Source organism: Lissotriton helveticus (genome assembly GCF_964261635.1).
Source record: "Lissotriton helveticus chromosome 1_1 unlocalized genomic scaffold, aLisHel1.1 SUPER_1_unloc_19, whole genome shotgun sequence".
Lineage (NCBI taxonomy): Eukaryota > Metazoa > Chordata > Amphibia > Caudata > Salamandridae > Lissotriton > Lissotriton helveticus.
Window position 1 is genome coordinate 697986 of NW_027611658.1, and position 26690 is coordinate 724675.

At 46.6% G+C, this 26690-nt stretch overlaps 1 protein-coding gene across 1 annotated transcript; it reads right to left on the reverse strand.

Moving 5' to 3' along the window:
• Positions 1-12608: 12608 nt before the first annotated feature.
• Positions 12609-16195, reverse strand: LOC144805692 (uncharacterized). Its single transcript, XM_078672199.1, has one exon. The coding sequence runs from the start codon at positions 15610-15612 to the stop codon at positions 13870-13872; it is 1743 nt and encodes a 580-aa protein (XP_078528325.1). The 5' UTR covers positions 15613-16195; the 3' UTR covers positions 12609-13869.
• Between the last annotated feature and the right edge of the window lie 10495 nt (positions 16196-26690).

Sequence of the window (26690 nt, forward strand, 5' to 3'; positions counted from 1 at the left end):
GAACCAGGACGGAACCAGGCAATGTCGGGCGCAATCAGGTGGTCGTCGAGGCGCTTCTCTTCGCTGTCACGTGGGCTCTGGGGCATCTGCGACGTCCAGGAGCAGGTCACGATCTGTCCCACGCAGGCTCTCACCGTCGGTGCAGTCGGCTTCCGGTTTGGAGCAAACAAGCCTTGGTAAGAGCAATCCACGCGGGATTGGAAGATGGCGTCTCACTCGGACCAGGAAGGTCAGAGTCGGGGCTCCCTTTCAGGGGAGCTGGTGTGGATCTGGAGCAACCAGAATCACGAGTCTTCTTTTGTAGTTCGTCGGCACAGGGACCACAAGCCAGCTGGCAAGTGACCGGGCCAACGCGTTGAGCCAAATCGTGCCAAAGGGCCCCACGCAGCACTCGTCGAGTGTGGAGGGCTGAACTTCGGCTCAGGGGTAGCTCAGGGTGGGGGCTTCTCAAACCCCGGAGTACAGCTTCGAGGGTCACTCGTGGGCTGCACGGTCAGCGTCTCGTGGTCACTTCAAGATGGCGTGCCCCACGCTTCCGGTCGCCTCCACGGGTCTCAGCTTTGCATGGACTGTGGATCGGGCTGTTAGAAGCTGGGCAGGCTTGATCTCGTCGATCTCAGTCGCTCGAGTTCCGGCGGGAACTGCAACTAAGTAGACGTCGAGGGCTGGATGGTGCCTGCTGCTGCAGGGTGGTCACTCCTTGACCACAAGGGAGATTCTTCGGGCTTCCACGTTGAGATGGAGGGCGAAGGGTCCAGAATATCGTTTCAAATGTTTCTTCCAGGAAATCTGATGTGCATTGGCACTGCTCCCACTCTTATTCGAATCTGGTGGGCGTGATTACCTGCTAGGTCCCCTCCTATGGGTGGGACCCAGGAAGTGGGTGGATACACCCCCTTCCTTTGATCCAGGCCGCCCTGGCACGAGGGCTGGAGTGCCCCAGAACCGGTTTGGCCGGATTATGCAAGGGGCAGCCTTGTGCGCCCCAGGCAGTGTCTGGTTTCTTTCAAACCTCCCTGCTACAATACACTATCTCCTGTCTGGAGGGCGGTGACACCCTCCTGTGACAGGAAACCCTTTGTCCAGGACCCCCTTGACTGGGTTTCGGTCAGCTCCAGGGGTCCAGACATTTGTCTGTGGCAGAGGCATCCATTTTGTGGATCTTAAGGCCTTTGGAGAAATCAACCGCATTAAAGTGAAGTAACATGTCTTACCCCTCTAGAGGGGTGGAATGCCATCCCCGTCGCCAGAACTGGCGAGGGGATGGTATTCCAAAGCGTATGACACCTTACACGACATGTTTTGATAAAGCCAAACCAGAGTTGCTAAATAACCGCGAGGATTATAAGGCACTTAATAGTATATGGTATGGCATTATCCTGAAACAGCTTAGGGATTTGTTCCCGACGGCTGCAGACAGGCTCAGCTCATGCTAGAGCTCCATCTCACATAAAAACCATGCACCCAGCCTCCAGGATTGGTGAGGCCTGTCTATAGGAGTGGCTCACAGGTTTACATGTGTCCAGATATAGGTTTAGACATAGGTATACTATATCTAAGCAAGGGGTGTGTACACCACCTTACCCCAGCTGAGTGATCAGCCAGTTGTGTCAATTTAAGAACCAGCCAGGGGTGGCAAAAGATATGCTGCAGCCCCTGGTAGGCCTTAGTGGCTCCTGTGCCCTGTGCACCTATAGTGCATTCTACAGGGGCTGACAAGGAGTCCATTTCCAATTGGTATGTACCTAGGGTACATGGAATCCATTTTACAGAGAGAGCAGATGGCCTGGGGCCCTGATTAGCAGGGAACCAGGTCAACTAAGTCAAAAAACCAGCTAAACACAGGCAAAAAATCTGGGGTAACCATAGTCAGGTAGCCACCTTCCTACATAACCCCCCCCCAAACGAAAGGAGATAAGGCTATCCTTGGCCAGGTAAGCCTATATTGCCTGAGTGGCCATATAAGGAAGTACCTGCACTAGCATGGGTACCCCCTGTCTCATGGTCCACTAAGCAGTCCCTCACCCTTTGGGTATTAGAGGGTCTCCACCATAGGGAATCACTACCTTGGGTGTGTTTATGCAAAGTTAAAGGCTGGTTTGGATATGGAGTATTGAAGCGAGGCTCTACTAATTTAGGGCTTAGCTTCCTCCCATTATCTTCCACCATGTGTGCCTTTCTCTCTTTAACTGAGTCGCACTGTGCTCTCAGGGTCAACCTCTGGCTACCTAAAGCTGGAGGCTGGGCCCCTCGGTTTGGCTTGCTGGAGGGACAGTTCAGGTTTGGGCCCCTTGGGTCCCAGGTTTGGCTGTGCCCAACAGAATCCATCTGTGGGAGGTCCCTAACTGTTTTTAAGGGGGCTCCCTCAGGAGTTTTTAAAGTTTTCACCTTACTAGGGCTACTAGTTTTGGTGCACCTAATCTTTTGATGGGGGTGCTTTATTTGACAGGGGGCCCTCTGGGTCTCACTGTCCTTCTTGTCCTCTGCAGCCCTGGGCTGGCTAAGGCAAGGTAGAGAGGGGCAGGTTACCTGCTCCAGACTGGGTCCCACCTGAGAAGGGTCCACTGACATCAGAGGTTCTGTCAGGCTAGGCCCAACCACCTCTGGGGCAGCTCCTTCATCAGGGGTAAGATCAGTTCCCTGAGGAGGCTGATCCTGTCCTAAAGTCTGGTGAGGGGGAGATTTCTCTTCCTCCTCCATGCTCTCAGTTTGTGTGGAGTTATCCATCATTTCAGGTTTCACAACACACATGTCAGTTTGAGTTTGGGCTGTGGCCATCACAGCCCCACCAACCTTTTCAGGAGGAGACTCAGTTTGGGTTTCTGCTGTTATCATAACAGCTTTGCTATTCTGTTCAGGAAGAGCTTTTACTAAAGATGGGGCAGAGAGTTTCTCAGCCCTACCAACCTTTTCAGGAAGGACATCTTGGATTGGGGCTGTAGCCAGTACAGCCTCACTAACCTTTCCATGGGAATTCACCATTCTAGAATGGGTTTCCTGTTCAACCTCAGCCCAGGCTGAGATTTCTAAATCATTACCCAGTAGACAGTCCACAGGCAAGTTTGGTGACACTGCCACTCTCTTTGGGCCAGTGACACCTCCCCAGCTGAGACTTACTACTGCCATGGGATGATTTGTTTGGATGCCATCAATGTTTATTACCTGGTATGTGGCACCAGGTAAAAGTTGCTTAGAGGGGACTATGCCATCAGCCACCATGGTGATGCTAGCCCCTGTGTCTCTAAAAGCTTCAACTCTTAAACCATTGATGATGGGTTCTTGTCTATACTTGCTCAAAGTATTTGGGCAAGCAGAGAAGTTGGCAAACCCCATGCCAGCCTCATAAACAAGATCATTGGGTGATGGGGACCTGGATAGGCCAGGGTCCACCTGATTTCCAAAAGTAAACCCACCCAGATTCCTGGGTGTGCTTCCACTTCCTGGGGGATTACTGCTGACAGTAACAGGAGGTGTTGAAGCTGGCTTTGGAGGTATATTTTCTTTATTGTTATTCTTGGGACAACAGCTGTCTGTTTTGTAATGCCCCACCTGTTTACAGGGATAACAATAGGGCTTTTTCTCAGTTGAAGAAGTGTCTTGGGACCCACCCCCATCCTTGGAGTTTTGGGGCCCTGGGGAAGTCTTTTCTTTACTTTTATCCCCACCCTTATCTTGAGGCTTGGTAGACTCCTTCTTCTGGTTACTGTCCTGATTCTTAGGCCTAATCCTGGTTCTGACCCATTTGTCTGCCTTCTTTCCCAATTCTTGGGGAGAGGTCAGATCAGAGTCTACCAGGTGCTGGTGTAAGAGCTGGTTCTGACAATTACTTAGGATCTGCTCCCTCATAATCAAATTATACAATCCTGTAAAGTCATGTACTTTGCTGCCATGTAGCCAACCCTCCAGAGCCTTAGTAGCACAATCTACAAAATCAGTCCAGTCCTGAGTCTGTGTCTTCTGGGTGTCTCTGAACTTGAACCTGTACTGTTCAGTGGTTAAGCCAAACCCATCTATCAGAACACTCTTCAGGACTTTGTAATTGTTTGCATCCTCATGTCTGACAGTGAGGAGCTTGTCCCTCCCTTTCTCTGAAAAGGAGTACCATAAGATTGCTGCCCACTGTTCCTCAGGAACCTGCTGTACCATGCAGGCTCTCTCAAGAGCAGTCATCCATTTGTGGATGTCATCCCCTTCTTTGAAGGGGGGCACAATCTTTGTCAGGTTTCTACTATCATAGGACCTGGGTTTCTCTTTAGGAATATTGCTGCCACCAGTGGCATCTAAGCCACACAATTTCTGCTCTCTTGCCAAGGCAAGTTTAGCTTGAGCTAAGGTAAGCTTAGCTTGACTCAGGGCTACCTCCTCTCTCTCTATCTGGAGTCTGACAGCCCTCATTCTAGCCCTATGCTCAGCTTTCTGAGAAGCACTCATGCCTCTCTCTGATTCTCTGGAGGCACTAGAAAGATGAGAGTCCCCTGAGGGAGATCTCACTCTTCTGTTGCCTGGGAGAATCACATGTTGGGTTCTGGGGAGGTGCTGGCCCTCTCCATTCCCCAGTAGGTCCAAGTTGGCCTGGCTAAGCCTACCAACTGGAACCTGGCTACCCTGATCCTGTACTTCTAAGTCCTCAACTTCTGAGTCCTCATCCAAGTCATCATCATCCTCCTCTTCAGGGGGATCAACTGCAGGGGGGTTCCCTTCAGTTCCTGTATCTAGGGAAGCTGCTTTTGCCTTCTCTAAGTCATCCTGTTCTAGGAGTTCTACCAGGATTAGGCAGGTGGGGCTTCTGCCCCTTTTTAACCCTCTTGCTTTGCACAAGACAATCAAGTCTCTGCGGGTTAGTTTGTCATATCCAGAAGTTGCCTGGGTAGGGTCAACTGTCACAGGACTAGACCCTGAGGCCTTTCCTGTGTCGGACATGGTTACTAGTGAGGTGTAAGTGGTGCACTTACCTACACTAAGTGTTTTCCTACTGGACCTTGCTAGTGAGTTGTAGTCAGGGGTGTGCTACTCCCTTCAACCTACAACTACTAAGTTCAGTAGAACTTAATATGCTAAGCTTTTGATTTTATATGTACCTAGAGGTACTTGATGTGATCTTTCAATTTGATATAAAGATTGCAATGGTAAAACAACAGCAAGCTCAAATCCCACCGCTGCTCACCAATGTGAGAAGTTGGCCTGGTAGGGGATGTTTCCAATTCTGGAACCACCTACTACCTGACCAAACAATCCCCTTATGGTGTCTGGTTGTAAGTCAACCTTATTAGACAAGCTATCCTAGTGGTAGCATGGACTAAGCAGCCTAAAGGCTTAACTTAAGAGGTCGTGTTAAGCGAGCTGTTTTACCACATACAATCCTGTAATACCAAATGAAAGGACACCACACAAGTATATATTATAAAAATATATGTGTTTATTACTAAAAACAATCCCCAGTATTCTTTATGAATAAAGGGGCACAAGCGTTAAATCAAAAGCACTGTTTAAACATACAAAGTTGCACAATTATGGATGAGGGCAGGGGGCCACTCAAACCATATACTAAACAAGTGGTATAAGAGAGGCCACTCGAACAGTGGTTAGGCCTAGGGCCTAGGGAATCGCTGGGAGCAGTCAGGACAAGCAATGCTGAAGTCGGGAATGGCCCTCGGGATTCGGGAGATGTGCGGAAAGCGCACGCATGCACCAATGTTAACCAATGGTGCGTAAAAGTCAAATAGTTAAAGTTTAAGGACACTTCCGCTGAACCTAGAGGAACAAAACTTAACACACAGACCCTAGAGGTGTGCACCAGTGTGGGAACACCGGCGGAGCAAAGTTACCTCACCCACAGGAAGTGGGTGCACAGGGTCGAAGTGGCGTCGGGTTTTGACACGCAGGCTCTTGGTGCTTGAAGCTGAAAGGGCTGCAGGCAGGGTGAAGACGAAGTGTCCGGTGGAGTCCAAGGGTGGACTCAAGTTGTAGAGTACCTGAAAGCAGAGGGGACAGAGTCTGGGTCACTCAGCAGTGACCAGGGTGGAACCAGGACGGAACCAGGCAATGTCGGGCGCAATCAGGTGGTCGTCGAGGCGCTTCTCTTCGCTGTCACGTGGGCTCTGGGGCATCTGCGACGTCCAGGAGCAGGTCACGATCTGTCCCACGCAGTCTCTCACCGTCGGTGCAGTCGACTTCCGGTTTGGAGCAAACAAGCCTTGGTAAGAGCAATCCACGCGGGATTGGAAGATGGCGTCTCACTCGGACCAGGAAGGTCAGAGTCGGGGCTCCCTTTCAGGGGAGCTGGTGTGGATCTGGAGCAACCAGAATCACGAGTCTTCTTTTGTAGTTCGTCGGCACAGGGACCACAAGCCAGCTGGCAAGTGACCGGGCCAACGCGTTGAGCCAAATCGTGCCAAAGGGCCCCACGCAGCACTCGTCGAGTGTGGAGGGCTGAACTTCGGCTCAGGGGTAGCTCAGGGTGGGGGCTTCTCAAACCCCGGAGTACAGCTTCGAGGGTCACTCGTGGGCTGCACGGTCAGCGTCTCGTGGTCACTTCAAGATGGCGTGCCCCACGCTTCCGGTCGCCTCCACGGGTCTCAGCTTTGCATGGACTGTGGATCGGGCTGTTAGAAGCTGGGCAGGCTTGATCTCGTCGATCTCAGTCGCTCGAGTTCCGGCGGGAACTGCAACTAAGTAGACGTCGAGGGCTGGATGGTGCCTGCTGCTGCAGGGTGGTCACTCCTTGACCACAAGGGAGATTCTTCGGGCTTCCACGTTGAGATGGAGGGCGAAGGGTCCAGAATATCGTTTCAAATGTTTCTTCCAGGAAATCTGATGTGCATTGGCACTGCTCCCACTCTTATTCGAATCTGGTGGGCGTGATTACCTGCTAGGTCCCCTCCTATGGGTGGGACCCAGGAAGTGGGTGGATACACCCCCTTCCTTTGATCCAGGCCGCCCTGGCACGAGGGCTGGAGTGCCCCAGAACCGGTTTGGCCGGATTATGCAAGGGGCAGCCTTGTGCGCCCCAGGCAGTGTCTGGTTTCTTTCAAACCTCCCTGCTACAATACACTATCTCCTGTCTGGAGGGCGGTGACACCCTCCTGTGACAGGAAACCCTTTGTCCAGGACCCCCTTGACTGGGTTTCGGTCAGCTCCAGGGGTCCAGACATTTGTCTGTGGCAGAGGCATCCATTTTGTGGATCTTAAGGCCTTTGGAGAAATCAACCGCATTAAAGTGAAGTAACATGTCTTACCCCTCTAGAGGGGTGGAATGCCATCCCCGTCGCCAGAACTGGCGAGGGGATGGTATTCCAAAGCGTATGACACCTTACACGACATGTTTTGATAAAGCCAAACCAGAGTTGCTAAATAACCGCGAGGATTATAAGGCACTTAATAGTATATGGTATGGCATTATCCTGAAACAGCTTAGGGATTTGTTCCCGACGGCTGCAGACAGGCTCAGCTCATGCTAGAGCTCCATCTCACATAAAAACCATGCACCCAGCCTCCAGGATTGGTGAGGCCTGTCTATAGGAGTGGCTCACAGGTTTACATGTGTCCAGATATAGGTTTAGACATAGGTATACTATATCTAAGCAAGGGGTGTGTACACCACCTTACCCCAGCTGAGTGATCAGCCAGTTGTGTCAATTTAAGAACCAGCCAGGGGTGGCAAAAGATATGCTGCAGCCCCTGGTAGGCCTTAGTGGCTCCTGTGCCCTGTGCACCTATAGTGCATTCTACAGGGGCTGACAAGGAGTCCATTTCCAATTGGTATGTACCTAGGGTACATGGAATCCATTTTACAGAGAGAGCAGATGGCCTGGGGCCCTGATTAGCAGGGAACCAGGTCAACTAAGTCAAAAAACCAGCTAAACACAGGCAAAAAATCTGGGGTAACCATAGTCAGGTAGCCACCTTCCTACACCTTCCGCCAATGCCTCTCCTTGTTCCTGCAGAGTTGTTACTGGGTTCTTAGTTCTTCAGTGAACCAAGGTGCCGAGGGGGCGAGTCTGTTTCTGGTCGCCTGTTTAGTGGGAACCAGTGAATTAGCAGCAGTACCCAGCCAGTTGTGGAATTGCTTGGTGGCAATGTTGGGGTCTGCGGAAAAAATGGGGTTGGAATTACCAAGTAGCGTTTTCAGGCTAGGACTATCTATGTCATTCCAGGCTTTAAACGGTTGACGGGAATTGGCGAATACTTTAGCGGTGAGTGTTTCCTGGATGATGATGGAGCCTAAGATGGCGTAATGATCTGACCAAGTGAAAGGGAGGATTTGATTTATGTGGATATCCTCCAGATTGGAGAAGATGCCATCCAGTGTATGGCCACCGTCATGCGTAGGAGAGTTAACCAGAAGGGGAAGACCAAATGTCTTCATATCCGAGATAGGAGATAAAGTATCCCTATCCTCTAGTTTGTCTAGGTGAAAATTAAAATCACCCAAAACTGTAAAAGAGTCTTCCAGAGCCAGGGATTCCAGGATAGAACTCAAATCCGTGATAAAGTCTGATCGTGGTCGTGATCCAGGTGGTCTGTATACGAGGATCCCTTTGAAGTTGTTGGAAGGGGATAGCATGATTGCGAATTGCAAAGCTTCGCAGGAGGATGACGGGGTGGCAGTAATTCTCACATTAAGTGAGTCACGGGCGATAATCGCTACTCCGCCCCCTTTTTTATGCTGTCTATCGTGTCTATAGATTGTGAAACCTCTTGGGACTGCAATCACTAGGTCTGGGTCGGATGAATTGTCCATCCAAGTTTCGGTCATGAATAATATACCTAAATTCCTATCCTCTATCAAGTCTGCTATATCCTGTCGGTGTTTACCGAGCGAGCGTACATTAGAAAGTGCTATTGATATGCTGGTATGTGTATTTTTGCTAGCACTGGAGGGTGATTTAATGGCGAGGGGGACAGAAACCATACAATGAGGACAGAACTGTGTGAAAAGACCGGGAAGGGATATTGGGTCAAGCTTTCGACAATCGCAGTGATTGTGAGGACGCATCTCGAGCAGCTTAATATTAGAGTAGTGTAGACAAGTCGCTGGGTTAAGGGGACCAGGGGTGGTGGCCCTGGGCCCGGTCCAGGCGCGGACGGGCGCAGACGGGCTGGCCTTTGGCGCGCCGCCGGCGCGCCCGCTGCGCCCGCCCGCTGCGCGGATGGGGAGGGTTAATGTTTTTGTACATGTAAGGGGCGGGTTTAGAGGAGGGTGGGAGGCGTCCAACAACTGGACCGCAACCCTTCCTCCCAGCAAGATGTCTGAAATGGGTGCAGTTATGGTGGCAGCGCCTTAAATCGGCTGCGCCGTGCACAACAAAGGAATTGGCGGCTTCGGAGCGAGGCTAGTCTTGCGCCGAAGTGCAAAGAGGTAGCGTTTAAAATAGAGCTGTTAAAATATATACAGATTTTAAAATACACGTACTTCGTATTTCAAGAGCGTGCAGAAAGGCAGTGAACAGAAAAGAGCTGAGAGCCCCCGGCTTCCGCCTCAGGGGAGAATATGGCAAATATCACAGCTTTAGTATGTGACGCCCCTTAAATATACTGGGAGGGCGGGAGGCGTCCAACAACTGGACCGCAACCCTTCCTCCCAGCAAGATGGTGTCTGAAATGGGTGCAGTTACGGTGGCAGCACCTTAAATCGGCTGCGCCGTGCACAACAAAGGAATTGGCGGCTTCGGAGTGACGCTAGTCTCGCGCCGAAGTGCAAAGAGGTAGCGTTTAAAATAGAGCTGTTAAAATATATACAGATTTTAAAATACATGTACTTCGTATTTCAAGAGCGTGCAGTAAGGCAGTGAACAGAAAAGAGCTGAGAGCCCCCGGCTTCCGCCTCAGGGGAGAATATGGAATATATCACAGCTATAGTATGTGACGCCCCTTAAATATATTGGGAGGGCGGGAGGCGTCCAACAACTGGACCGCAACCCTTCCTCCCAGCAAGATGGTGTCTGAAATGGGTGCAGTTACGGTGGCAGCGCCTTAAATCGGCTGCGCCGTGCACAACAAAGGAATTGTCTGCTTCGGAGCGACACTAGTCTCGCGCCGAAGTGCAAAGAGGTAGCGTTAAAAATAGAGCTGTTAAAATATATACAGATCTTAAAATACACGTCCTTCGTATTTCAAGAGCGTGCAGTAAGGCAGTAAACAGAAAAGAGCTGAGAGCCCCCGGCTTCCGCCTCAGGGGAGAATATGGCAAATATCACAGCTATAGTATGTGACGCCCCTTAAATATACTGGGAGGGCGGGAGGCATCCAACAACTGGACCGCAACCCTTCCTCCCAGCAAGATGGTGTCTGAAATGGGTGCAGTTACGGTGGCAGCGCCTTAAATCGGCTGCGCCGTGCACAACAAAGGAATTGGCGGCTTCGGAGCGACGCTAGTCTCGTGCCGAAGTGTAAAGAGGTAGCGTTTAAAATAGAGCTGTTAAAATATATACAGATTTTAAAAAACACGTACTTCGTATTTCAAGAGCGTGCAGTAAGGCAGTGAACAGAAAAGAGCTGAGAGCCCCCGGCTTCCGCCTCAGGGGAGAATATGGCAAATATCACAGCTATAGTATGTGACGCCCCTTAAATATACTGGGAGGGCGGGAGGCGTCCAACAACTGGAACGCAACCCTTCCTCCCAGCAAGATGGTGTCTGAAATGGGTGCAGTTACGGTGGCAGCGCCTTAAATCGGCTGCGCTGTGCACAACAAAGGAATTGGCGGCTTCGGAGCGACGCTGGTATCGCGACGCTGGTATCGCGACGCCGGACGCGACCCCTGTTTCTTTTGCTGTTTCCCCTGATTTTTATTCTTCTAATTCTGTTTTGGAAAATTTGGATGGTTGTCTTTAGTAGACTTTGCTATCTGAGTCTGCGGTTGAGTTGCCGTTTTAGCAAAAGGCTTAACACCCAAACTATTGCGGCCAATGGTCTTATAAGCCTCCGCAATAATTCATGGTAACGCTCAGGGTTTGTCGACGTCTTGGACAAGGCGCAAAGCATTCGACACCTGAAAGTTAACCGCATCTCCCTTTACATTACAAAAGATGAGATCAGCAACTACGTCAAACACTCCAACGAGCCTCATTCTCAACTCGACAGCCGCCTCCGCACTGTGCTCATCCGGAACATGCTTGATCACAGAGGGCAAGACATTCATAGACAGCGCGCAGAAATACTTTGCATATTCTGCTGCAAATACTTTACCCCAAATCTCACAATCTGTTAACTCTGGCAATAAGTCTTTCTGCAAATTAATTGTGAGAATCCTGTGTTTTTCCACAGGAGTGGTATTAGGAAACACTGCTTCCAGTTGGTCAAATTTCTCAGCAAGACAATAAAGCATATTGTACTTAGTTTGAGGGTGCTTGCCCATTACCGAATTAACCAAATTAACCATGAATGGACTAATCTACATCCCGGCCGGTCCAACTTGTTCCGCTGCAAGAAACATATTGAACCAAAGCCCTATGTACCCCAACAAAAGAGGTATAAAGTTGACACAAGTCGTCAATCGGGGCATTGAGATAACGTGGATATGGTGTGAACCCGGCTAAGACTGGCCAAGTTGCTCCAGGAATTGACAAGCGACCTAACCGAACCGGAGTTACGGTGTGGGGGAGGGTGCCATACAACCAAACACGATGCTGCCATGGCGAAACTGGAATCTCTTGTGTCCTATATGGAGTATAGTTCACAGGAATCGCAGTGTGAGTGTATGTATGAAATGTATCCTCATCTGCATTTATTGCAGGAAACGTGACCCAAGAGTAGAAAAGCTCAAATGAGAACGCCGAATATGCACTCACCACAAAGATAACAGACATACCATCGTCTGGTACTCCAAACTGCGTCAGATGACGCCGGAGCGCTGTCCAACTATGCTGAGCTATGTCAATATCACCCATGAGGACATAGAGAAGAAAAACAATTTATATAAATTGCAGTACAACAAAGGGTAGTATTCAAAATGTGAACCTTTTCATAAATCTCATGCTTGAAGTAACCTATAACACATTCATATAGGTAGGTTAATCCGTCACGCATGTTAACAGGAAAAGGTGTTGAGGGTATTGTGGACAGATACGAGCACTAATCAAGACTTTGGGCGCCATGTTGCGGGAATTCTGCTCATGCACAGAACTATGCGCAGGAAACCAGGACCTCAGTGTATTGTGGTGTACCAAAAATCCACCTCAGTGCCCAGAACCCCTATCCGACTAGAAACAGTGTCTCATTCATTCTCCGTACTACAGCGAAGCTACCAATGAACAAGCGACTTTGGGACCTCTCAGGAATAGTGGGAATCAAGAACACTCTTTTGTTTTTATTCTCATAAATGTCCACAACGTGAGCAATCAGAGACACGGTATAGTTTAAAATGTTTATTTCAACTACGTGCTCTAAGATGCAGTATAATTGCTAACATAAGTAAAAAGATGCATAAAATCAATACAATCAACATTGTTACAGTTCCATAAAATACAGAGGGAGAAATCATATTATAATGATAGTGGAACCAGGTCTATAGCGCCTTGTGTACCACCCTCCCCTTGCTAGGTGCTAGGTATTATAATAATAGAAGATCTCTAGGTTAAAACCGGCAACCCCATACCTCCAAAGTCAGGTGAAGTGAATCGCATCCCAGATCAGCAGAGCTCTTTGTTGATTGAAAGGTTTTTCCCAAGTGCTAGACTCATGCATGCAGTGCAATATTAAAAGCACCTGAGTTTCAGAAATGAGCAGCTGTGTTCGTGTTGTGTTTAGAGCGTGGGCCGATCAACCTGCATCAACAGCATACATTGTTATTTTAACCTTGAACACTTTGTGCAGACTTGAGGTCGCAGTGTGAGTCTGGAGATGTGAAAAACAGATCGTTCTCATGTGAAGGAAAAGCAAGCAGTTTGTCTTTATAAAAACAGAGATGTAGTGTAGTGTGCAAAAGCAGCAAAATGGCGTTTTCGCAACTAACTCACTTATGCTAATATAGCAATGTGTGCAGGCAGAATCATATTCATCCCTACACTTTTACAGGTAGCATGAACAGGAACACTTGGATGTTTTTCTTTGCAACTCTTCATCGCCAAATAAAAACCACCAGTGCTTCTTTTCTTTTATTTCACATTGTGCTAGTCTCCCAGTAGATTTCCTGTTATATCACGTTTTTTTTTCTATGTGTACCGAAGTGAACAATCACTGGGAACAGACACTTTTATTATTCTACAAATCTTTGGTTTTCTTCTTTTCTTCTAGTCGAGTCTTCATTCATCTGGTATTTGAATAACACACATAATTATATATTTGTTCCTGTAATTCCTTCATCTCACAATAACTGCACTGTTCTGCTCCTGTATATGTCTTCAGATGAGTCAATATTATTGTTAATGTTCGTAAGTTCTTTCTGAATTCACTGCATCTCTAGGATTATTTCTAAGTGAGTTAAATGAAGGTGTGTGTTCGCTGAGGCTATGTAGGATCAGAAATTGGCAAAAGCTCGTCACACTTTTAGTGCAATTGTAAGGTTTAGCCCAGGTGTGTTTGCAATTGACAAAATCACTTCTGACATTCATTGCAATGCCCATTTTTACTCTGTGTGTGTTAGTTGATGTATCCGTAGGTTTAATAACTGACAGAAGATATTCACACATTCACTGCACCTGAAAGGATTTTTCTCTGTGTGCATTAACTGATGAATCCTTAATGCGAAAGATTTCCTAAAGGTACTTCTACACTCACTACAGTTGTACGGTATTTACAGAGTGTGTGCAAGCTGATGTCTACATAGGCTTGATAATTGACTACATTTCTTCACACATTCATTGCACTTGAAGGCTTTTCTTCTGCGTTTGCTCGCTGATGCCGGTTTAGGATTGATAATGGACTTCAGCTTTTCAAGCATTCGTGGCATTTAAAAGATTTGTTTGCCCTTTGTGAGCTCGCTGATGATTTCTTAATGCTGAAGAGTAAGTAAAACTACTGCCACATTCACTGCAATGGTATGGTTTTTCCCCTGTGTGTATTCTCTGATGTCTGCGGAGGTTTGCAATGTGACTGAAGCTCTTTACACATTCAGTGCAATGGTATGGTTTTTCCCCTGTGTGTATTTTCTGATGTACGTGTAGCTGTGAAATCTGATTGAAGCTCTTTGCACATTCACTGCAATGGTAGGGTTTTTCCCCTGTGTGTATCCTCTGATGTCTGCGGAGGTTTGAAATGTGACTGAAGCTCTTTACACATTCAGTGCAATGGTATGGTTTTTCCCCTGTGTGTGTTCGCTGATGTGTTTGGAGTTCTGCTAACGTACTGAAACTCTTGGCACATTCACTGCACTGGTATGGTTTTTCCCCTGTGTGTATTCTCTGATGTGTGCGGAGGTTTGCAATTTGATTGAAGCTCTTTACACATTCAGTGCAATGGTATGGTTTTTCCACTGTGTGTGTTCGCTGATGTGTTTGGAGTTCTGCTAACGTACTGAAACTCTTGGTACATTCACTGTAATGGTATGGTTTTTCCCCTGTGTGTATTTTCTGATGTACGTGTAGCTGTGAAATCTGATTGAAGTTCTTTGCACATTCCTTGCAATGGAATGGTTTTCCCCCTGTGTGTATTCTCTGATGTCTGTGGAGGTTTGAAATGTGATTGAAGCTCTTTGCACATTCCTTGCAATGGTATGGTTTTTCCCCTGTGTGTGTTCGCTGATGTGTTTGGAGTTCTGCTAACGTACTGAAACTCTTCACACATTCACTGCAATGGTATGGTTTTTCCCCTGTGTGTATTTTCTGATGTACGTGTAGCTGTGAAATCTGATTGAAGTTCTTTGCACATTCCTTGCAATGGAATGGTTTTTCCCCTGTGTGTATTCTCTGATGTCTGTGGAGGTTTGAAATGTGATTGAAGCTCTTTGCACATTCCTTGCAATGGTATGGTTTTTCCCCTGTGTGTGTTCGCTGATGTGTTTGGAGTTCTGCTAACGTACTGAAACTCTTGGCACATTCACTGCAATGGTATGGTTTTTCCCCTGTGTGTATTCTCTGATGTGTGTGGAGGTTTGCAATTTGACTGAAGCTCTTTACACATTCCTTGCAATGGTATGGTTTTTCCCCTGTGTGTGTTTGCTGATGTATTAGGAGTTCGTGTGACCGACAGAAGCTCTTCACACATTCACTACAACGGTAGGGTTTTTCCCCTGTGTGTATTCTATGATGTCTATGGAGGCTTGATAATTGACTGAAACTCTTTATACATTCCTTGCAATGGTATGGTTTTTCCCTTGTGTGTATTCGCTGATGTATTTGGAGGTGTGATAACTGACTGAAGCTCTTTACACATTCATTGCAAAGGTATTGTTTTTCCCCTGTGTGTATTCGCTGATGTCTTTGGAGGTGTGATAACTGACTGAAGCTCTTCACACATTCAGTACAATGGTATGGTTTTTCCCCTGTGTGTATTCTCTGATGTCTATGGAGGTCTGTTAACCGACTGAAGCTCTTTACACATTCAGTACAGTGGTATGTTTTTTCCCCTGTTTGTATTCGCTGATGCTCTTTTATGGTTTCTAATTGGCTAAAGTTCTTGACATATTCAGTGGAATTGCACGATTTTTCTCCTGACCGTGTTTCCTGAAGGGTCAGCATAGTTAATAAACTACTTGCGTTATTTTCACATTCCCTGTATGCGTGTTATATTTTGGACGCTTGATTTCCGATTTAACAATAAAATACAAGACTCACTAAATACCTGCCACATTCATAATATCAGTAAGGCTTCCTTGTGGGTGATTGCATCTTTAGATTGGATAATGGCTTCGCATGCTTGCGGGTAAAGCTTAATCTTTGTTCCGGTAGGTGCAAATTGGGACAATACTCTGTACTTTAGAGAGCAGAACTCTCCTTTCCTTCAGCCTTCAGTTGTTAGGCTCCACTTCGTTGTGCTTTTCCCTGGTGCCTGCGGTTTGGCTAGGAAGAGTTTGCAATACACCTAGAGCACTGAATGGTGGTCTGTTGCCAGTTTAGATAGAGAAGCACTGCTCTAGCCACATCATGATGATGAAGCGACTTGCAATGTGTACAGCTACTCCAAAGAGTGTCCCGGGGCAAAGCACAGGTCAGAAAAGAAAGTAAATCAGTTTGTTTCAAACATGGACAAAAAGCCAAGTTTTCAACCTTTTTTAAACATTATCATATTGCTAACAGCTCAACGCTGAAATGGGATTTTGTTCCAAGCTATGGATCCCAAATAGACACAAGACCTTCCTCCAACTCTCATACCGGCCTCATGATCAAAGCTGGTGTTGGACGCTTGTTTATACAGCAGTTGCCTTAATTTTGTAGAGGTCATTTCTTCGTCTTGGGGTGTCGAGGTGCAGAGCTCAGACTCGTACACTCACTGAATTGCCTTTGACTGCTTCTTCCTGGATCGGGCCTCTGCCTCTGATTGCACTGATGCTTTTGGAGCTCCTTATTTTTGATAATTTTTTCAGGTTTGATGTGTTATCTTCATTATTCATAATCAATCCGTGCCTTTAAGTCCTATTTTCTATCGGATGCAAAGAAATGCAATATTACTAAATGCAAATGTAAAGAATGTGAATACACAATATTTAACCAGCTGGATAAGACATCTCTTCTCTACCATATTTAAAATTTAGTAAGGAACATTTTACCATACATGGATATTTCAATAAAACTGTGGTTGAACATGTCACATTGTATTTACTTCTGAAAAGGCAGTGATTTACCATTATTGACAGAGTAACTTACTAAAGAAAGGGCAGCCACAGAGAACTCGTGCTACAGGTAGAGTTTTACGTAGATATACATGGACAAGATTTCATTTAAACAGAACAGATTGTGGAAAAAGAGAGGAATCAGGAAGCGCTGCTGTTAATTTAGTTTCAGGAAGTAGCTACCAAAGGTAGCTCTTCAGGAAGTGTATAACAAAGGTAACTCTTCAGGAAGTATTTACCCAAGGTAACTTGGAAGTGTATAACAAAGGTAACTCTTTAGGAAGTATCTAACAAAGGTAACTCTTTAGGAAGTATACATGACAAAGGTAACTCTTTAGGAAGTATATATGACAACGGTAACTCCAGACACCGTCTTCCACAATGCTTTCATGTTCACACTGGATCAGCTCAAATGCCAACTCCCGCCTTTACCTTGCAGCTCATTAAGGGCCTTACTACGAGTGCGACGGCCCTCATGATCGCCGCACTCACGGTGGCGGTCCAACTGCCACCATCCTGGTGGTCTGACCGCCTTATTATGAGTGTGGTGGTGGGACCCCCACGAGGCCGCCACCCCGCGAGGATCAAGGATCCCGCTGTGGCGGCGGTCTGCAAACACCCTGAATATGTTGACAGTGCCGATGCCGACATCGCCGAGCATATTACGGTCTGCATATCCACCGCCCTTTTCCCTGGCGGGACCCCACCATGAAAAGGGTAAAGGGCATGCAGGTAAGGGGGCCCTCACAGGGCCCCGGACGATTCTGCTCCTTGGGTTGCATGCGGGGGGCACATGTAGCTCCACTCCATGGAATTGCGCCCTTGTTCCTGCACAGTCTGGCATGCATGACATGGCGCAGGAACGTGCTGCAGGCACTCTTAAGGTGGTTATATGCTGTTTAGGCTCTCTAATGAGCCTAATACAGCCGCCGCGAGACCGCTGCTGCACCGCCCACCCACCCTGGATTTAGGCCATAATCCGGCGGCGGGCTCTCAATGGGCGTGGCAGTCTGCCTGGTACCTCCGCTGTGGTAGTCCCATTTGAAGACCGCCACACTCGTAATAAGGCCCTAAGTCACTTTCAACACATTTTACAGCCCTCCTGGCTCAAGCATTTCTGGATGCTTCTAACCTGGAAGACTGGAGCATTATCCCGAGTTGAGGTGGATTTTCTATCAGCGTAATATATATCCATCTCCCTTGAACTATTGACTGATTCTGCCCTGAAAGACAACTTAAAAAGTGAGTCTTTAGTTCTTCCTAAAGTAGGTAAAGTTAAGATCCTGTTGTATTTCAATCAGTGTGAGGGGTTATTTCCAATGGCCCGTCTTTATATTGTGCACACAGATATGGCAAACAAACATTAAATCATGACATTTATTATTCAACGATATCAGTCATTTATTCCTTATAGAGAATCCATCACAACCAATAATTTAACTGAAATATAACCCAATCCAACAGATGTGTGCATATTAATAATTGTTTTTATTTTTCAACATTTACAAGATATTTGACTTATTGTGGTCTGTCTGAAGGCCACAATGCTACTTTGAAACTCAACAGGGCTTTGGTAGAGCGAAAGGGGATGTCGATTGTTCACAGGTGAAGTCACATTCCTCCATTCCCATATTTCTTTTATCCAGGTATACCTCATTCCATGTCCTTCAGCTCCCCTACTCCCCTCGGTCTGTGTACTCACTCTTCAGGGTTCATTGTTAGCTGAGGCAGGAGACACACTTGAAGCATGCACACAGCAGATGCAGATAATGGCCTGATAGTAAAGAGGCCATGGTTGGCAGTACGGAGCTCACAAGCTTCATTTCAGAAGCTCACCTGGGAGGTACTAACTGAGGAGGTGCACAGGAAGGGACCTATGAGCTATAAACAGAAGAAGTAAAGAGGTAGGTGCTTCAATGCCTCTGGGACTATATCTGCTTCTAGGCCCTCTTCCTATAATGCTGGCTCTTGCTCCTTCTACAACACTTGCTGCAGACATAGGGCCTGATTTAGAGTTTATCGGACAGGTTATTGCTTCAAACATGACAGATCCCGTCCGCTTTATTACAACTGACACAGGATATAATGCACTTTTAATAGGGTGGACGGGACACCTGCCACATTTATGACAGTATAAACCATCCGCCTGAATATAAATCGGGCCCTTGGCGGACATTGTGTCCAGTGTCTTCTCACTATTGGAAAGCATCCATTGCATTAACGGCACAGTATTATCTCACCACTGCTGTGACTCGCAGTCATAAGGCCATTATGAATGGTCTAAGATGTGTGCCAGAATGCCTGTGAATAGTTTAGCAAGAATGTTTAGGAGGGAGATGGGTCTGTATGATGAGCAGGCCTAGGGGGTTTTCAGGGCCTGTGAATAAGTGTTATTACTGTTTCTCTCTTGGTGTCAGTGGGCTTGTCTGTGTCCCCAGATGAGTTGTTTGCAGCTTATCTTATTTATGCACAAAGAGTTGTAGTTTTTAGAGCTAAGCAACTCTTTCAACAAAGTTTGAAAACAAAACTAGTCAGATGATTGCTGCCAGGTGTACATGTTTTGCATGTGTAGAATCACACACTAGTAAACGCAGCGCACGCATGCTTCGCCTTGTCAGTTTGTGAATGACTGCTAACTTGTGAGTAAGTGAGCATTCACAGACGCCAATCTGACTCTTTATGACACTGGAAACAGTTAGAATTTCACTTTAACAAAATGCTGGAGTAACTCTCCATCCAGGGTAGGAAGAGAAATGGATCACCCCCTAAACGTGGTGGCGAGTAGTGCTATACGGTTTATAGCACCATTTATCTGGGGAAAACTGGGGGAATGGTACAACGCACTGGGAAAATGGCATGTGATGACAATGTGACATGACCTTCCCACTAAACCTGCTTTTACACTTTTTTGGGGCTGTCTGTGTCGAGTTTTTCAAGGCCCAGGGTTTAGTTTCAAGTCATAGTGCAGGATTAGACTAATTATAATGTCATACATTCTAACAAATGCCTTTACCACGTATGCCTTTACCACGTAACACCTTTACCACGCAGGTCTTTACCATGCATATGCCTTTACCACGTACCACCTTTACCACACAAGTCTTTACCATGCATATGCCTTGACCACGTAACACCTTTACCACGCAAGACTTTACCATGCATATGCCATTACCATGCAACAGCTTTACCACACAAGTCTTTACCATGCATATGCCTTGACCACGTAACACCTTTACCACACAAGTCTTTACCATGCATATGCCTTTACCACGTATGCCTTGACCACGTAACACCTTTACCATGCAAGTCTTTACGATGCATATGCCTTTACCACGTATGCCTTGACCACATAACACCTTTACCACGCAAGACTTTACCATGCATATGCCATTACCATGCAACAGCTTTACCACGCAAGTCTTTACCTTGCATATGCCTTGACCACGTAAGACCTTTACGACACAAGTCTTTACCATGCATATGCCTTGACCACGCACCACCTTTACCACGCAAGTCTTTACCATGCATGTGCCTTGACCACGTACCACCTTTACCGCGCAAGACTTTACCATGCATATGCCTTAACCACGTAACACCTTTACCACGCAAGTCTTTACCATGCATTTCCTTTACCACGTAACACCTTTACCGCGCAAGTCTTTACCATGCATATGCCTTGACCACGAATAATGAAAGATTTATAAAAATGGCCTTGCCGGTAAAGGGTCGGTGCCCTTGAGCCCACCCAGAGCACCCACATGATCATTGTTGGGGGCCAGGGGGGGTCTCAAAGTCCCCGTGATGCCAGCGGGAGCCAGCATTGTTCCTACCCGTAGGGAGCAGCTTAAAATCCTGTGCTCTACGGGCAGGAACAATTTTTTCATGTGTTTCTCTGCCCGCTTTATAAGCTGTGCATTGTGGGGAGTGTAAGTTAGAGTTAGCCCAGGTAACTACAACTGCTCAGTTTCTATGGTTTTGTGTGTGTAAAATGTGAACCTAAGGAAAACCCCTGTAGCCTTTGTTTTTTTCGTGTATTTCTAAGGTTTTTTATGCTATTTCCTACCTATATCGTCCCTGTAACCTTTGCTTTTTTCAGTGAAAATATCTATCTAGCTATCTCTCTCTCTTCGAGTCTCTATGGTTCGCAAGTAAACTTCCCCAAGGAACAAGGCTCTTTATGCCTTAATATCTTGGCGGGACAGTGTACTTTTTAGCAGCACATACGGGAGATCGCCGTTTCTCATAAAATTTTCCAAACGTTATGACATGGCCTAGAATATACAGGCACCTGTAATGCACCGGCAGCCTCTTGTACTTAGCTGTGTTCACATTCAGTCCTGGTAGGCACTGCCATGCTCCCCGATGGAACTTCCCGCCACTGAGGGGCTGATAATCATTTCCAACTCTAAAGCAGGTGTATTTCACGAGTAGATCAATATCCAAAGGGTCTTCACTCTTTCATACAGCATCCAGCAAGGCTAGATGACGGCAGTAGCCAGTGTGTCAGGGCCCCAAGTGAAAGGAAAGAAATGCCGTCTTCGGTCCCTGTTTGAACTGTGAAATACAGCAATAATTAGGGTTCAGTGGGCCCTGGTGCCACTGCACCTGCTGCACCAATGGAAGCTATGCCTCTAGTTTACGTGTTGTGTTTAAAAGTTGGAGTGGAGGATAAACAATCTGTGTTTGAGATAAAAATAATGATTTACAAGTAATTTTTTACTCTGAAAATGGTATCCTACTAATTGATTGTGAATACATAGAAAATTGAGTGGGTGCTAATGTAATTTACTGTAATCTACATTGATAAAGAGAGAACGAGTGCTCCCACAAAGAAATACACATATAAAGAGATGCACAGACCCACAAACACACACACCACACATGAACACACAGACACCTAACAACCCATAAACACATAAATACAAATAGAAAAACATACCACCCACAATCAGATATTCAAATAGACGCACACAAGCATGCACACATAAACAAACACACAGGCTACAAAACACTCACACAGGTAAACCTGCATACACCTCATTGACACTGAAGTAAATAGGTAATAATGAGGCACTGGCAGGCAGAAGCGTGGCAGTAAGATTGAAGGGGGTGAGCTGTAGATTTTCCATGAATGGAGACAGCATATATATGATGTTAAAACACATTATACAACAAGCAGGGTGCATGAGAGGGGCTAACGGGGCAGTGGAAAGGAGACACATGCGGAGTGAGAGAACACACGTTATTTTGTAATACAACCAACATTGTAGAAGACTTTCAAAACAGAAAGTGAAAAGTGTGTGCGCGTGTCTGTGTCGGTGTGTCGATAAAAACTCCTGTCGAAATGCGACAGACATCTCACCATACCCGACTGTAGGCACCTGTGCCCAACTATTTAGCTGAAATACATTGACTAGTGAGATGTAACGCCCCAAATACCACCCCTGGATGCTGCGCCCCTGCTGGCATGGCAGAGAATGACACCGGTTAGGGAATGAAGTAGAATTCCAAGTTCTAGGGTCTCTACAGCAGCACAGAAGATGGGAGCCTAACTTGTCCTAGTGCTCTGGGGGTGCCGTTCCCACTAAATCTTCAGCCCGATCTTGCATGGCCAGGGATTAGGGATAGCGACGCGATAACTTACGACACACAGTGGGTCGATAGCAGGCTGGAAGCTCTGATACCAGCTACTGTTTAGCCCACTGGGCAGACAAGATGACCATGTCCCAAGAGGGGCTACTGCCCGCTAGATTAGTATTCCAGGATCACAGACATGATCACATCCGTCCTCAACAGCCCCTCGACAGAGATCACTGAACCACCTGAAAGGAAAGATGACCTGAGGCCACAAAGTGATTACTGCGCTTTTTCTTTGGAGAGATGGCAAGGGAAAGATGGCAGTAGGAGCATGGCTGTGCTTCGCCGCAGCCATCTATAGTACATCCACAGATACCGTGGTTTCACATGCAGGTCTGCTTAATCAACTGCAGATCCCTGCCAAAACATGCAGACGCCATGTTTTTAACCGAAACTTGGTTAAAAGAAAGTTCCAACCCCGATGTAGGTCTGGCCATTTTGGATGGTTATAGTATGGTAACAGCTAATCGTGCCGGTAACAGGCGGGGGTGGGTTGGCAGTAATACTTAGAAAGGATTGGGAATTCCCGTAAAAATAAATTGAGTTGGCAGGATCTTTAGAGGCAATTTCCTTTAGTATTAGATTATCTCCTACTTTCTCTTATGCGGGCCTGTTCATCTACAGACCCCCAGACTCCCTGCCCTCTCATTGGACGGAGTTGTTTGATACGATTGCAGACTTACCTTAAAATACTCTAATTTCCTAGTTCTTGGGGCCTTCAGTGTCCATATGGATAAGGATAACTGTCCAATGGCCCTCCAACTGGCTGTCACTCTCAACGGGCTAAATCTAGCACTAATGGTGACTGCACCTACCCACGCAGCCGGCCACACGTTGGATCTGATTTTCTCCAACGACCTTACCATGAAAGTGCTATATCCTTTACCGATGACCTGGACGGATCATTATTTAGTTCCCTTTACCCTCCCTAGTTTAGTCTGCACTAATCAGTCCAGTATGGAGGCTGAAGAGAGAAGAAATTGGAGGAAGGTTACACCCAAGCGTATGGGTCCAGAATGACAGGAAACGCTCCCATTACTTATAGGACATCCCAATCAAGATGCGTCTGCCTTTGATGATTGGATTATCTCAGCCCTTGATAAAGTAGCCCCCATCAAAACCTCGAAACCAGCTAGGAAAAAAACCTCAGCTCCATGGTTTTCACTCGAACTCCGCCAGGAAAAAAGCCTATGTAAGCGACTTGAGCGTCTATGACGGAAAAAGTATGAGCTAGAGGCTAAGAACACATATAGAATAGCATTAAAAAGATTCCACAGGCTAAACCGCAATACTCTGATGGAATTTTTCGCAGATCAAATAAAAGCCTCAGACAACTCTTCAAGAGAAGTTTTTAAGATTGTTCAGGGATTTCTGAAGCCACAAGCCTTAAAGAGCACGATTGCCCCTTCAGCTAGTCTATGTGAAGAGTTAGCTAGTTTCTTCCAGGACAAAATTCAGACTATCTACTCTTCTTTCCCCAAAATAGTTCCAGCAAGTCTCTCAGTCAAGACAGTGCCTATGATCCAGCATGTGGAGAGCAGATCGGAATTTCGGCCCTTTAGCCCAGAAGCCTCTATGCTGGAACTTTATAAACTTAAGTCCGGCTCAAGGGCTGATCCCTGCCCACCTAGGTTTTATAAACTTCTTGCTTTCAGGCTGAACCCCCTCCTTAATTTTATCTGGAATTCTTCTCTGAAAGAAGGCAACTATACTGCAAGGCGGAAAACAGCTTTTGAACAACCAATCCTGAAGAAAGAAGATGCAGACCCAGCAGACCTAAAGAATTGTAGACCTATTTCACTTCTCTCTGCACCGGCTAAGATACTTGAGAAGGAAGTTCGAAAACAACTGGCCGAATTCTTAGAGTCTCACAATCTTCTGCATGACTCTCAGTTGGGATTTAGGACTGAGACGGCCTTGCTTGAAGTGGCAGAAACTATAAGGGAAATGGTGGACCAGGGTAGCTGTGCGATGTTGGTGCTGCTAGGCTTGTCTGCAGCATTCGATACTGTGGCACAACAGATCCTCCTGGAAAGACTTGCGCTCCTGGGAGTGTCTGGGACTACCTTGAGTTGGTTCCGCTCCTTCTTGGAGAGACGGTCCCAAAAAGTGTTCTTACGACCACACCTTCCAGCCCCTTTGTGGAATCCCGCAGGGCTCAGCCTTGAGCCCTACCTCTTTAATGTCTATCTGGCCCCTTTAGCTCCAATCATTGAACACCTAGGGGTGAAGGTCATATAATATGCTGATGACACTCAGCTTGTGTTCTCCTTTAGGGAACACTCAAAGGCTGTGTTTATAAATTTTAAGCGGTGTATGCTGATAGCTGCATAAAGTTAAATGCAGATTAAACAGAAGTAATTTTTTTTAATCAATCCTCTCCTCCCAAGCCTGACCTTTGGTGGCCTTCAGAGCTAAATCCTCCACCTTCTCCGGCTACATCAGCTAGGAACCTTGAGTTTAGGTTTGATTCCAATCTAACTGGCAAATCTCAAATATGCCAGGTCTCTTCCACATGTTTTTGGAAGTTGAAAGCCTTGAGAAGATTTTTACATCTTCTGCTGATGGAATGTAGAAAGTCAGTGGTCCATGCATTAGTCATCACACAGATGGACTAGGCAAATAGTCTGTACTTGGGTATGCCAGATTATCTAATCAGGAAACTGCAGACTATACAAAATGCGGCAGCAAGGCTAATTAGGAAAGTGCCATTCCGCCACCATATCTCACCAAATCTCCGAAGCCTACATTGGCCGCCTGTCAAAAGACGAATTGAGTTTAAGGCGTTGACTGTGGCTTACAGAGCAATCAGAGGCTCTGGTCCACAATACCTTACGCAAAGACTTCGGAAATACTATCAAACGAGGGTCCTACGGTCAAAACACCAGGAGTTACTGGTGACTCCGCGTTTTAGGAAACTAGGACTGGTGGACGAGCTTTCTCTGTAAGAACAGCCTTGCTATGGGATTCTATGCCAGAACATCTTCGGAAGGCCAAGTTGGAACGATTGTTTAGGAAAGCATTGAAAACATTTCTTAAGCCCACCCAATCACCTGGCCATGCCGCTGCTGCTGCTGTTCGCTCTGGGACACCTCCGTCGGAGGTAGCCGTGCGCTTTATAAACTGCATTAATAATAATAATAAAAATAACATAGCTTTAACTATACACAAGGACAGAGCACAGAAGTCGCCGTCACCAGCCATAGTTCCTCCTGAAACCCTCGTGGTCCGTATTCAATGGGCGGGAAGCGCAGTGGGGGTGACAAGACGGAAACGAGGAACAGCAGTAAAAGTACGAGAGAGAGGGAAAGCCAGGAAGAAGAAGTGCGAGGGAAGGAAGAGAAAGGGCACCTGGAGAAGGAGAGATCCTTACATTTCCCTCCCGGCACGTAAGCATGTGGCCTGGGAACTGACCTCATCCTGGTTAGACTACTGCAATGAGCTCCACTTGGCTATCAACAAGACTGTAATAGCCAAACTGCAGCTGGTCCAAAATGCAGCGGTAAGATTGATTCTTGATATTCGTAAATCTCAATCAGTTTTGGCAGAGACTCTGAAGCTCCATTGGCTACCTGTGACAAACCTATTACCTTCAAACTTTATGCATCATTCACAAGGCACTGCATAACATGGGGCATGGAGATATTAAAGACATGTTTCAATTATATATTCCCTCCAGAAAGCTTCAATCCTCAAGTCAAAATCTTGTAATTGTTCCTAAATACCAAAAGGCAAGTTGGGGAGTCCAGCGCCTTTTCTGTGGCCATATTCAAGCTATGGAACTCTCTTCTCCATTCCATCTCCAGTCTTCAGGCTCACACCCTATGTCGTAAGGCCTTACAACTTGACTTACTATTCTGTCATGGATGCTTTTAGGGCTTAAGAGCATGGAATTTCTATTTCCATCTTTTTTTCCTTGTTTAGGACTAACTGCTATCAGCGCCTTGACGCCTTTGGGCATTTGTTTGCGCTCCATAAATCCCTTTCATTTCATACAACGTTAGAGAGACGTCAAGACGAACAGGAAAATGGAAAAGTGAAGGGGGAGAATGAGGAACACCAGGAGAACGCCAGGCGTAAACAAACTATTGAAGGGCAAGAAGAACAGATAACTGGACCAAAAATGGGGGCACTGACACAAATGTCTGTCTTATTAGCTGCAATAAAGCACTTAAAAAACATTGTGTGTTCAGAATGGGGGGATATGTAAACTGAGTTCTCTTTGTGTTGTTGTTGCAGTTATTAAAATGATTTCAGTTGTTGGTGTTATTATTGTTGATGTATAATTATTATTGCGTACACTAGGTCTCGCAGGAAGAATCAAAGCACTACTCCTGGATACCACTGAAG